Below are 14,568 nucleotides of genomic sequence, written 5' to 3' on the forward strand. Positions count from 1 at the left end.
AGATATTCAAGTGGGAAAGAAGGATATTTACACTTGATTTGAAACGTGTTCAATCTACAAAATATATAATAGTGAACATTGAAATTTAAATAGTATTATAAAAATGGGAGCTTTTCTCAGAGCATCAAGTCTTGGCAGGTGATTACAATCAATGATAGGAATTTAATGAAGTAATCAACATAATAAAGCAAGAATAAGTCAGATTTTCTAATATTATAGTCTCTTGATTACGTTTACGATTCAAATGAATACAAACATGTCATTTTTTAGAAAAAATTCAAATCTCAATCCAAGTTGGTGATCCTGTTGGAATCTGGATCTCAAAAATGTCTGGTTTTCTCGCTGAAGACGAGATCTCGCGTTTCGGTCACGTGACATGAACTTCTACAGTTATTTTTTCAGGCATGATGGCGCCAAATGACAGTATCCTATTTTATTTCAATGTTTTTATGTGTTTGTGGAATGAAACCTCATGTGGATTAAGTGAATGATTTTTCAAAGAATTTTTCAGTACGATAAGATTATAAATCAATCGATAGGATAAGTGGATGTGTAATAACAAAAGTGGATATTGGAATGAGGACATGTTGGTTAGGCTGATGACAGGGACATGGCCTCCTCAACACTTTTACGCGTTTGTTTTTGTTAGTGATATTTCAAATCCTTGAATCTGATGAAGTTCTGATGAGTGTTGATGTGTCAGAAAGTCTTCTTTCAAGCTATTTCTAAAACTGTAAGTCACTTTCCAATTATTTTATTGATGAAATTTCTAGTGTTCACGAAATATTCTTATCGCTAGTGCTGCCATCTGTGTTGTCAATGCTAATAGGCCTAAAATGTAGCCGTGGGATAGACTTTAATTACTAGTTAAATCAATGCTTAAAATACCTAAACAAATGTATTTTAATTTTAAAATTATATATTCTGTTTGGTTTTACAAAAAAATTTCCCCTGATAGTTGTTTTTCCTTGGTTTGTGATAGTAAAGGTTAGTTGCCAGTAGTCAATGTTTACATCATTAATGGGCTAGCCTATTTCAGTTTTATGTCAGAAGTTTTTGTTTTTACCTTAAATCCCAACAAAACAATACCGTTTTATTAGTTTAATCATTAAATATTATCCTAAGCAATCAAAATATCATTGATTTTAGAACTAATTTGATCTTATCATGTCACATTTCTACATAAATGTAAGTGTATCCTAACCTTCTCCTGAAGCTAAAAATTCAATAAACATTGAGTTATACCAGTTTGTTTATATAATATCACATAGAAACTCGTAGAAATATCTTCATTACTCTAGTTTACACTTCTTAATCTTTGAATAATTATATTTGTCTATAAATTAGCAATGGTTTTTAAAAACAAATATACGATATTGGGTGAAACATACTAGGCTAGTCAGTTAGGCATTACTTTCTAGTCTACTAATACAATCCTATACAAATGAGCAATCTTTACACTTTCAAATTTAAATTCCGTTATCATTTATCTGAGAAATTGATAGTATTAATTTTTTGTTTACATGAAGGTTTCAAAACAATAGACAGTCGGTTGAATGAAGTATTTAGAGTTAAGGCATTAAAATGTAGATTTCCATTAAATAATTGATTTAGTAGCGTTTTGATAAATATTAACCCTATATTTTGGTCTACACAATATTATTATTGTGAATTTGGCCCTCACAACGTAGGCCTATAGGCCTACCTAACATAATTTATGAATATTGAGGCAATGTTTTCTACTATCAATTTGATTTAAACAAAAAGTATTCAATTATTTTTCAGTATTGTAAGGAAAATTAGTTATTAATTAAAATAAGTATAGCCTACTACTTTGGTTTAATCACAGATTGTCTGCTCTTGAGCAGCTAACAGTAGCCTATTAAGTCTGTCGGCTACATATCCAGTAAAATTTTGCTATCAATCCTCGAGATCTATGGCTCTTCTGATTTATGTGAGCTAAAATATTATTTTCAAGCTATAGGCTAATTCAAATGTAGTCTAACAAGTAATTGAATTCTTGTTTACTCATATAGCTGACAAGGGTAATGTTTTGATTGTATGATTCATCTTTTTATTCATATAAGCAATCAAAATTCCTGTTATTTGTTTGCAATCATTGTAAGTTGTTTGAAAATTAAGAATATTGAAAAGAAATTGAGATTAATGATATTTGTCTTTTTTTCCAGGTCTAAAATAATTTTTCAAAATGGGCCAGTTAGAAGACGACAACCTCAACACTTTCTCAATAAACAGCTATATAATTGTGAGTATCATATTAATCTGTTCGTATATTCTACTATACTATACAACTTATTTAAACGTTTTAAAAATTTGTGAGAGCTGTCCAGTTAAAAGCTGGAGAGGTTAAATTATGATGAATATAGTTACATCAGCTTCCAATATGATTTTTTCTGATTGGACAATATTTTCCAATTGGCGGCTTCAAGATACGTTTAGCAGTATAATCAATGCACTGATCGTCAACCATTCTCAAGCTACTACCAATTCTTACAGTACCGTATTGAAAATGACAACAGAGGTAATTTATTTTTTTCAACAATCTTATGATTACCTTACAAGGCTCCAAGTGCAATTCTTCCAGAATTTATTACATATTAGTATGCAATAATAAAGTAAAGTAATTTAGATAGATCAAGTCTAAATAGCATTAAACATTTTTTAGATGTACATTAATAACAATTATATGACTATCTGTAAACCAATAATTCTTCCAAGTAGAGAATCCTATGATTGCACATTCTGTTACGGTTTCCTATTCTCTTTTCTAATCTCTCGCACTTCTTTTTCAGATATAAACTGTGGCACTAGCCAGAATTTTTCATCGCCTCAGCTATGTAGTAAGTATGGATTTTACATCTTGGAAATATTTTATAAATGTTAAATTAAGTGATTTAAATCTTGAAATTCTTATATCCAATATCGAATGAATTCTCAGACTTGTAGTGTAGATTCGTATATTCCAATATAAAGCTATTCTGAAGAATTTAGAGTACAAAACCTGTTATTCACAATATCGAGTTCATTGATTGATGTTGTGAATTAGTAATGATTGGAGTTTTTTCAAATACTCCTTTGTAATTCATAAAAGGATAGTAGGCTATACCAGTAATACTAATTTATATTGTAATAAAAATAAAATATAATACTCTCTTGGCATTGATTCACAATTGTGATGCATTCTATAGAACACAAACTCAATAAAGTGGAGCGTTTCTCGACTGTTTCTAGAGCTAGATATTTTTTATTTTAGTGAAACATCATGGAGAGTGACTAGTTAGGCCTACTAACTCTAGTACCTATTTTCTATTTTCCTTACTATCTTCCTTCACTATTTCTAGAGCTACATCTCTTTTACTTTAGTAAAAAAATAATTGAGAGTAACGAATAATTCTTTGAATGGTTCAAACTTTTTAGAAGCCTGGCTTCTTTGATGCGTTCTATTGAATTTAGAAGGTTAGTTACCTGCTGCTATCCTTTCCAGTTATAAAGACTTTTTCATGAAGTTTTAATACGTTTACAGCATGTGCGTATTTAATTTATTTTGTTATTCTGTTGAATCTTAGGCTCTGGAGCTACGGCAGAGGTGATTCATCTGTGAAGTTAGAAACAGAATGTCACAGCGAGCTAAAAGGCAATTAAGTAGAGTTGACGATGCACCAGGTATGTAGCATTTAAAGTATAATGTCATGTTTAGATATAATGCACTAAACTTATCAATTGTTGTTTGCATGTAGTAAAAACTAAATCATACGAACTCAAATAACCAACTGAAAATGTAGTATAACATCTAAAAATTAAACCGAAACATTTTCATTTGAGAATATAATTAATACCGGTATGTAGCCTACAACTCAAATTATCATACTCATAATTATTATTATTATTGATAATTATCATTATCAATATTGTACTATCAAAAATAATTTTAATGATAGGCCATAGTGACATTCTCGGAGCTAATTTTTTGGAAACCAGTTGTCTTAAATTCAGTAATGTCAAGGGGATTTTGATTTTTAACACATCCAGTGAAAGCTGACCATAACAATGGTCAGATGAAACGATAACCATAATTGTAATTAAGAACTTTGCCTTGATACACAATCGACGGAAATTTGTACACACAAATTGATTTCAGTATCAAATTGAAAGTGCACAGTAGATTCACAAGTTGAAGTTTATGTGTAAAACTCATTTTGAGTCCTTTCAGGAACACTGAAAAATTCATCTAGTTTATACATATAAGTTTTAACAGACGGTTTTGATGTCGTAAAAAACATTAAAACCGTGTGTTTATACATCGCTGCTCGGAATGGATCAAGAAACCATCATCTTTAGGAGTTCTTATCAAATAATTGTAGGTGTACTGAAGAAACAGGTCGGCGAGAAGAGATCTAGCTGCTACTGGGAGTTAGTTGGACGTTGTGTGTTTCAATGTAGGCCTATTTATCAACTAGCAGGTAACCCGTGCTCCGAAAGGATGCCAATTTAAAAATTGACAAACTAAAAACTTGACCTACTTAAATCTTGAAGAATTTAAAATAGACCGTTAACCATCCTCAGTAAATTAAGAATCTATATGCAAAATTTCAAGTCGATGATGCGTAATTCGTGAATTTCTTATCCCGTACGTGTAAAAAGTAAAAGTAAATTCGTATGGCTTTTGTTGGTGGGGAGTCCCTTGCGGGAAGGTACGTACGTATCCCGTACGTGTATAAGCCAATTCTTTCCTTTATTGTATTAAATTTATTATTATGTTGTTATGAGATCAATATTTTGTGATGTTGGTGTGATAATTGGTGTGTTGTGGTTTGTAGTGCCGACGAAGAGGCGGAAGGGGCGTCCCCAGGCGGTGGCGGAGGAAGAGGAGACGTCCCCCGTGGATCCGGGATGGAATCGCCCAGCCAACGACCTCAAAATCAATTCCATCTACAACCGCAACACCACTGAGGCTCCGGCTGAGGTATGTAACGAATACACTCAAAGTAAATACGTACCATGACTTTTTGTTGGTGGGGTGTCCCTTTCGGGAAGGTCCCACTAGGCCTCAATATACCATTTGAACCGTCAATGGGCCTTAACCGTCGACTGCCCATACTTCAGCTGGAACCAACAGTTTAACGTACCCATCTGATAATACAGAAGTGACCTGGCTGAAAAGTTCTGTTAGTAACCGGGTTTGAACCCGGGATCTCTAGGATGCTACGCAAGTACAACATCCACTAGACCACGGATCACTTTACTCTTCTACAAATATTATCATTTATAAATTCTCATAAAATCTATTATTGTTCTAAATTTATTCTCAAGACAGTATTCTTATTATAGAGATAACATAAATTATCCACTCTTATTCTATGTCATACCAACATTATTGTTTATTAAGAAAGAATGAGGTTCTACCATGGTATAACGAAAGCATTTCTTTCTTCCATGTGTTTAACATATCTTGTCTGTCCACGGCCTCTGAAAATGATAATGTCGCTGACTAGAGTGGTCCAATGGCTGACCAATGGCCATCACTGGTATTGCATTGAGATTGGATGCGAACTGGGTTTGAACTATAGTGAGGTCCACGTTATAATGGCAGTATTCGATTAACAATGGTGTTGCTATACTAGTCTATCATTCGATAAGGCAGATTGCTGCAGATGTTGTTCATATATACATACAACATATCATTTTTTAGCAATGTAAAAAAAATACAATCAATTAACAAAATATTCAATCTCAATTGAGAAATATATTTTCTTGACGAATAGAATATAGGCTAATTGATTATTTCAAACAAGTATGAATAGTTAATATTACATCAGATATACCGGTATCAACTATCCTCCATAGAAGGCAACAGGCAAGGCAGAGAATCGGCAACGTTGTTCCCCTATCCTTCTCCACTGCCATTATAACGTGGACCTATAGCCACATATCTTGTCTCTTCACGGCCTCTGAAAATGGCAACGATGATTACTAGGTTTAGTCAGACGTCAACCTCGTTGTGTTAGTATGCAATGGGTCTTGCAAGACCTGGCAATACATTGTCATTTGTGATAAAGAATCAACCTCGGTAAAAAGCTTTGGAATTAATGCGAACTGGGTTTCACTGACTAGTGAATTATAATAAATAACCATTTTCAGACATCTGACAGTCCTAGTTTTGCAGCATTGTAAGGTCGTTGAACTGAGTTTTCTAGAGATGACTGTGACTTTGCCTATCCACGTTTTTTATTCATCAATAACATAATCAAAGAATGATTGGGAATATTTTATTCTTTACAGAAGTTTGTTATTACTTTCTCAATCTATATTTGTGATTATAAAGTATCAGTGAGCCTCATTTTCCTCATTAGCAATTCATAACTACTTCATAGCATTCAATAATGATTTGCAATTGTCAAGAAGTCTCCATAAAATTATCCAATTATGTAATTTACAATTGGTGAGTAGTAAAAACTACTCATCTATTCTTACTCCACATTATACAAAAAGTCTAACATCAACCTATTGAAAACAATACAACAAAGTAGGCTCAGTTGTTTGATGCTACGTCATTGGTTTACGTCATTATGCAAAGTAATTTATTTTGACTGCCTCCAAGATACGAACTACCGAACTCTCCCGCGTATCTTTCTTCTAAATTTAAATAATCTTCTTACTCAATAATCCGAGTTTAGATTATCCAAGAAATTAAAAGTTTTGTCTTTCTTTAGTACTACCAGAAAACCTGTGCTCCACAAGGGTCTAATTAAAAACTTAACAAACTGAAAACTTGAATTTAAAATAGGCCTAGGCCTATAACCATCCTCGGTAAATTAAGAATTTATATGCAAAATTTCAATTTAATCAGTTGAGTAGTTCAGACGTGAGTTATTCGTGAATCTTCTATTCCGTACATCTATAAACCAGTTCTTTCCTTTATTATATATACATTTTAATTGAATTTGAGTGCTATCTTGTATATTTCTACATTAAAGAGGAATAATGTGATCGTATGTTGGATTATTAGAAGTTTAAAAATGTTTTTTATATCAGGATTGACATTCATATTTGAATACCGCATCTCTTTTCATGTAATAACACAATCTAAACCCATTCATAATGAATTTTCTTCGTTATTTGTTAATTTGTTAATAACAGTTATTTGTTATAGGCTAAAGCGATAGATATATGCTTCACTTATCTAAATGTTTGTTTAGAGAGGAATAAAAGCTAGCTATCATAAAAGGAGGGATTCTTTAGAGAAAGAATAATAATGAACAGTGATTATACTTGCTTCGTTCAACTATAGTTGTAAATATTATTAAATAATTGGTTATGCTAGCAACCTTTGGCTATGTCAGCAACTGGGAACAATATCGTTCAATTCATATTTTCCAAAAAAATAATATTTTTTCCTGTGCTCGAATGGGGTACCCGGCTAGGCTGAGTGGCCATAGTCCCATTAGAATTCATAAGAAAAATATTTTCACTGTACCAGACTGATATGTGGGAATTTAATATTCACTAATATCCGTCTTCATTTATTTTAGCTACAGCCTTTCAGCTAAGTATTATATTATCGTAATTCAAATTGAATTTCATCTTCACATCAATCAATAATAAATATTATTGTTTATTATTATTATTAAGAATTATTATTTTATTATTAATAATTATTGAATGATGTGAAGATGAAATTCATATGAGAATTATCAGTGTAAAGTGAAAGTAATAACCAGTAGAATGTACCTGTTCAGTGAAAGTAATATTCTAATGAGTTATAGTCGGACTACTCATACTCGCCCGACTTAGCTGAGTGTGAATTGTTCCATTAGAACACATGTGAATGATATTTTCACTGTACCGGACACGTACACTGATTGATAACTGATAAGAGGTGGAAATCGAGCTTTATTTAGTTGCAGCTCATTATTATATTATCTTAATTTAAATTGCATTCAATCTTCACGTAATTCAATGATCAGAGTTTATCAGATATTGATAATGGTGTAACAACCGTAACCGGTCTTTCTAACTTTCAATAAAATCTGTGGTTTTTGACAATTTCTTAGTGATACTAATAGAATATTCCGGTAGCCAAATTGTTGGTTGAATGTTGGCTAGCGTACAAGTTTTAACTTATGCTAGTCGAGTCGCAATGAATATACCATTATATTGTATCTACTTTTTGTATTTAGCAAAGTGTTGTACTTTGTTATTCATCTTGAACATAAGGGTGTGATCACATTGAATGCTTATATGTGCAAATGCACGTCAGATCATGCATGAGCCGAAAAACAAAGTCTGGAAAGTGACTTGCATGAAGCTGCTCACACTTAACGCAACCAGCAAGTGCACGCTTTCAGTATGAGTGATCCTATTGCTCTTTACAGATTTTGTTTCTCATCTGCGCGCATGGATAACCAAGCGTGCACTTGCACATATACGCATTAAATGCGATAACACCCTTACATAAAGAGAATTATGATCATGCACCACCATATTCATTTCTATATTTCAAATTATTTTTTTTTCAAGTAAGTTACAATACATTCTGGTTCATACACGAATCTACAATAAATTACAGTACAACAGCCAATTATGCAACAAATTTCACATATTATGAAAACTTATTAATTACAATGAAGATTGAATGCAACATTAGAATATTGATAATATAGTATTGTAATATAACTACATAAATCAGCGGTGTTTCAACAATGAATAAATGATAATTTCAATGAATAAATATACACCCCACTATATATTATATGTGTTGGGGTATAAGTAATTAGTTGCTTATTGCGTGTAATAATTACTATTTACAAACTTCATTCACTGATATGGGATTAAAGTTTTTTATAATAAAATTAGTAAAAATGTATAATACAAACAAACAAAATTATGGAATTAGTAAATAAATATTAATGTTCTATTAAGGATAATAATAAGAAAGGTTATTTTTAGAAAAATGAAAAACAGTAAAGAGTGGAATGAAGAATAAATAGTTTCAATATTTACAGTCTAACTAAATTTTCACAATTTTCCACTCCAATATCAACCAACCAGGAAAATAAACTTTTCTTGAACCTGTGTCTATTGAATTCTTCCCTAATGTAACTTGGTATTGAATTATAAATTTTTGGTCCCAAATATGTGTAGTTTCTTTGCCCAAATGTAGTGTTCATCCTTGGTACTATTGAATACGTGTTTCTCTGCCTTGTTTGATGGTTATGATCTGCCAGTCTTATGTGTTCGTTGTTTCTCCTCATTCGCGTGATGATAGCCTGGATGTAGAGTTGTCTTACACTCAGTACTTTACTGTCCTTGAAAAGAATGTTCGTGGGGAATTGATTCTCCTTGAAGCCTATTATTTTTAGTATTCGTTTTTGAAGTTTATAGAGAGGTTAAACATGTGTAAAATTCGTAGCTCCCCAGATATTATGACGTATCTTAAAATTGATTGTACTAAAGAAAAATAAACAGTTTTTAATGTCTCATAGTTGAGGATTTTACGGAGTTGATAGAATTTGTAGAGAAGCTTCCTGATCCGGGTAATTGATAGATTAATGTGCTTGTCTCATTTTGTTCCTAAATATTTTATTTCATTGACTTGTTGAATTGAAGGGCAATCACACGGGTTGTTGGTGCTTCCACAGTGATGCAGGATTATTGAAGAATTCGGTGGTCTCGTCCGTTCTGTCAGAGAAAAGGCTAAAAATTCGTTTTTGTTGCATTTACTGCAAGCAAATTTTCTCTTAACCATTTATCGACTTTGATCAATTCTTCCTGTGCCAGATTAAAAACTTCCTCCCAGGTGTTTCCTTCAAATAGTATACACGTATCATCAGCAAAAGCTATTACTCTTCCTCTTATCTTAATTGCACATAGTTCATTTGCATATGCCAAATACAGAATTGGCCCAAGAACTGTTCCTTGGGGAATCCCAAACTTCATCGTTTCCTCTGAACTGAGATGTTCTTCAACTTTGACTTTTTGACGCCGGTCACAGAGGTATGATCTAAACCATGCTAGAGGAACTCCTCTAATTCCCATGGCTTCTAATTTCTTCAGCAGCAAACTGTGATTAACAGTGTCAAAAGCTTTTGCTAGGTCCAGGAACACATTTTCTGCTGCACATTTTTTGTTATTTTCTAGCTTATCTGTGACAAAATTTGACAATTCTAATACCGCATCTTCTTTTTCATTGCAGTTTGTCTACTTGATTTTGTAAATAAATTTCTCTTCTGCGCGCATTGTCATGCATAACCAAGCGTTCACTTGCACATATACGCATTCAATTTACGCATTTCACCCCTCCACACAGACGTATAGTCTTGTAGGGGTATTCTAGTAATAATAATACTATTAATTTTATTGTATAGTGCATTTTAAAGAATAAAGAATTTTGAATTGAATTGAATGTGATCACACCCTTACATTAAGATGATTATGATCATACACTACTATATTCTTTTCTATATTTATAACTTCGTTGTAGTTTGTCTACTTGATTTTAGTAGTAGTTTTGTCTACTTGAATTAAAAGTAGTGTAAACCTGGTAATTTATAAATCAGCATATTGATGAACGTGTTGTGTGTGTTTGCAGTTGTTTCGCAAAGATCTGATCAGCGCGATGAAACTGCCCGACTCGGAGCCACTAGCAGCCGACGAGTACTGGGTGATCACCGACCAGTGGAAGCAGGAGTGGGAGCGGGGTGTCCAGGTGCCTGTCAACCCCGACTCCCTCCCCGGCCCATCAGTCACCACCCTCAACCACCAGCACACGTCCACGCCCGATTTCAAACTGTAAGTCAACCCAAATCAACCATCTATACTCAATATTTAGCACTGTAAACATAAATAAAGATATCAAAAATACTGTAGTTTCGGACTGTACATTGGGCTAAAATAAAACATAGAGATTTAAAAATACTGTAGTTTCGGACTGTACATTGGGCTAAAATATTTGTAATTAGAAAACATAACCTCAATTTACCTACGACCCAACGAGTACCCTACAGCGCCACATTTTGGTTATGGAACTCGTAGTCAAACAAAAGGATTTTTATTAGTCACGCTTTCTACTGCAGCAGCCAGCGTCCATGCTGCCTACAGTCGACCTAGGTTTTTCAATTATTCATTGCCCAACATCTCTGGGACGTCTACCTGCCTATAGGTCGTTCAAGGGAATCTGTGTCTTCATTATCAATGTAATAATTTATTAAGAAATTGACTGGTCCCTTTTGGTTCTCTTATTTATTTTTCTCTTTTACTTAGCCGATTATGAATAACTAATAAAATTACAACGTTGACAACATCAACATCTTATTCTTTCAATAATAAAATTACATTGTTGGAAACAATATTATCTCATTTTTTACTCATAACCTTTAGAGGGATGGTAATCAAAAAAGCCATGCTTAGCCTTCCGGTAGTCGCGCCCTTCTCAATCACACGAGCAGTCGCGTGTTGTATTTTGTACAACATCCAATTTTTCAAGTGTTATGTACTCTGTTTACTGTCAAAAAATATTAATCAATTGTACCTATAGTTAATATTTTCCATCTTCTGGGATTATTTTACGACTATGAACATTTGGATGATTACCATTTCATAGCCCAATAAGGTTCATCAAGCAAAGCCATCAATTTTGTGTTATTGGTTCGTTTACAGTCTCCGTATACAGTCTTTCCCTATCTTATGCACAGTGCGACTTATGCACTGTCGCGACTAAATGGCACCTAAAGACTGAACCATTGCTCGGTTGATACTGCAACTCAGTGGAGTGATGGGGGGAAAGTTTTGGAATGCATAGGTGACTCATTCACTGACACCACCCCATTCAATAGTTTTGTGCAGCAAAAAACGGACACTGTTGTACTTTTTACAACAGCGTGACTGCCGGAAGGTTAGCGAGGAATGCAACATACATTATTATAGGCCTATTATAAGAATATTTTTACTTTAAATATGGTGTACAATGTTAATTCCTATTTGTCATCTTAGTTATCTCAATATGTTTAGTATTATAATAATTATAATATAATAATACTATATAATAATATATTATATGTTTAGTATTATTCTGTATTTATGCTTCTTCAGATTGATATTGGTAAATTGTCTTGTTTGTAATTATGTTGATGAATGAGAAAATTGAATGAATGAATTGGGAACCTGTTGTTCATTTGAATTCGGGAGAGTCACTGCTTTGATCCTGTAGTTCTCTTTCGAACTTTCTGCCTGTTGATTTCTGCCTGTATCAATAAATTTATTATAATAATTATTGATTACTGAGGGCAAAGGTCATGGAATAAGCATAAGTTTTAAGAATTATTACTATTACTAACTTATGATCGTGATGTCCTCATAAGTGCCAGGCTTGGTTTTGGGTATTATTGAATCAAAAATGTGATGATGAGGGATAAGTGGATCTACAGCTTTAGGTGGGCCCGATGCAAAAATGGTATCAATGTCATAAACTGCGTTAGTTCTGTTTCCCTCTATTATTTAGAATTTGTTTATTCATACAATTGTGTATGCTTGAATGGTTTTCACTATGAAAAATGAAATTTAGCCTAATTGTAATAAGTTTATAAACAATGTTAGTGAAACGTTCAATATCGAAGTTTGAAGTCAGAAAAAGCTTAACAATAAATGATTGTGTTCGTATTTTATACAAGCTTTCTTTCCAAAATCATTTTTCTATATGAATTTGAATAATGCTAATATTTTGTTAATTTTTGCAGACCGAAATCGAAATACATTCGCATCACAAAAGATGATTCCTTCAAACCAGAGGATCATTATCTATCGAACATGCCTAGTAAATCTGAAAAGGCGTGTTCGTACGACCTGGATGACGTGGATATCGCCTGGTTGAATATTCTCAATGGCCAGATATAAAAATAACCAGATATAAAAATAGCCAGATATAAAAATAACCAGATATAAAAATAACCAGATATAAAAATAACCAGATATAAAAATAACCAGATATAAAAATAACCAGATATAAAAATAGCCAGATATAAAAATAGCCAGATATAAAAATAACCAGATATAAAAATAACCAGATATAAAAATAACCAGATATAAAAATAACCAGATATAAAAATAACCAGATATAAAAATAACCAGATATAAAAATAACCAGATATAAAAATAACCAGATATAAAAATAACCAGATATAAAAATAACCAGATATAAAAATAACCAGATATAAAAATAACCAGATATAAAAATAACCAGATATAAAAATAACCAGATATAAAAATAACCAGATATAAAAATAACCAGATATAAAAATAACCAGATATAAAAATAACCAGATATAAAAATAACCAGATATAAAAATAACCAGATATAAAAATAACCAGATATAAAAATAGCCAGATATAAAAATAACCAGATATAAAAATAGCCAGATATAAAAATAACCAGATATAAAAATAACCAGATATAAAAATAACCAGATATAAAAATAGCCAGATATAAAAATAACCAGATATAAAAATAACCAGATATAAAAATAACCAGATATAAAAATAACCAGATATAAAAATAACCAGATATAAAAATAACCAGATATAAAAATAGCCAGATATAAAAATAGCCAGATATAAAAATAACCAGATATAAAAATAACCAGATATAAAAATAACCAGATATAAAAATAACCAGATATAAAAATAACCAGATATAAAAATAGCCAGATATAAAAATAACCAGATATAAAAATAACCAGATATAAAAATAGCCAGATATAAAAATAACCAGATATAAAAATAACCAGATATAAAAATAGCCAGATATAAAAATAACCAGATATAAAAATAGCCAGATATAAAAATAACCAGATATAAAAATAACCAGATATAAAAATAGCCAGATATAAAAATAACCAGATATAAAAATAACCAGATATAAAAATAACCAGATATAAAAATAACCAGATATAAAAATAGCCAGATATAAAAATAACCAGATATAAAAATAACCAGATATAAAAATAACCAGATATAAAAATAACCAGATATAAAAATAACCAGATATAAAAATAACCAGATATAAAAATAACCAGATATAAAAATAGCCAGATATAAAAATAACCAGATATAAAAATAGCCAGATATAAAAATAACCAGATATAAAAATAACCAGATATAAAAATAGCCAGATATAAAAATAACCAGATATAAAAATAACCAGATATAAAAATAACCAGATATAAAAATAACCAGATATAAAAATAGCCAGATATAAAAATAACCAGATATAAAAATAGCCAGATATAAAAATAACCAGATATAAAAATAACCAGATATAAAAATAGCCAGATATAAAAATAACCAGATATAAAAATAGCCAGATATAAAAATAGCCAGATATAAAAATAACCAGATATAAAAATAGCCAGATATAAAAATAACCAGATATAAAAATAACCAGATATAAAAATAACCAGATATAAAAATAACCAGATATAAAAATAACCAGATATAAAAATAACCAGATATAAAAATAGCCAGATATAAAAATAACCAGATATAAAAATAGCCAGA

The 14,568-nt window shown here is 31.5% G+C and overlaps 1 protein-coding gene across 1 annotated transcript in view; it reads left to right on the forward strand.

The window, feature by feature from the left end:
• The first annotated feature begins 368 nt into the window (after positions 1 to 368).
• Positions 369 to 14,568, forward strand: part of LOC111064346 (PHD finger protein rhinoceros) — a 43,748-nt gene continuing 29,548 nt past the window's right edge. The window contains exons 1-7 of the mRNA XM_039431483.1: positions 369 to 733; positions 2,190 to 2,266; positions 2,814 to 2,861; positions 3,588 to 3,684; positions 4,839 to 4,984; positions 10,610 to 10,809; positions 12,753 to 12,843. Of these exons, the coding sequence (XP_039287417.1) occupies positions 3,636 to 3,684; positions 4,839 to 4,984; positions 10,610 to 10,809; positions 12,753 to 12,843 (486 nt within the window). The 5' untranslated portion in view covers positions 369 to 733; positions 2,190 to 2,266; positions 2,814 to 2,861; positions 3,588 to 3,635. The remainder of the gene's footprint in view (positions 734 to 2,189; positions 2,267 to 2,813; positions 2,862 to 3,587; positions 3,685 to 4,838; positions 4,985 to 10,609; positions 10,810 to 12,752; positions 12,844 to 14,568) is intronic.

The sequence above is a fragment of the Nilaparvata lugens genome, chromosome 6 (genome assembly GCF_014356525.2).
Source record: "Nilaparvata lugens isolate BPH chromosome 6, ASM1435652v1, whole genome shotgun sequence".
Taxonomy (NCBI): domain Eukaryota; kingdom Metazoa; phylum Arthropoda; class Insecta; order Hemiptera; family Delphacidae; genus Nilaparvata; species Nilaparvata lugens.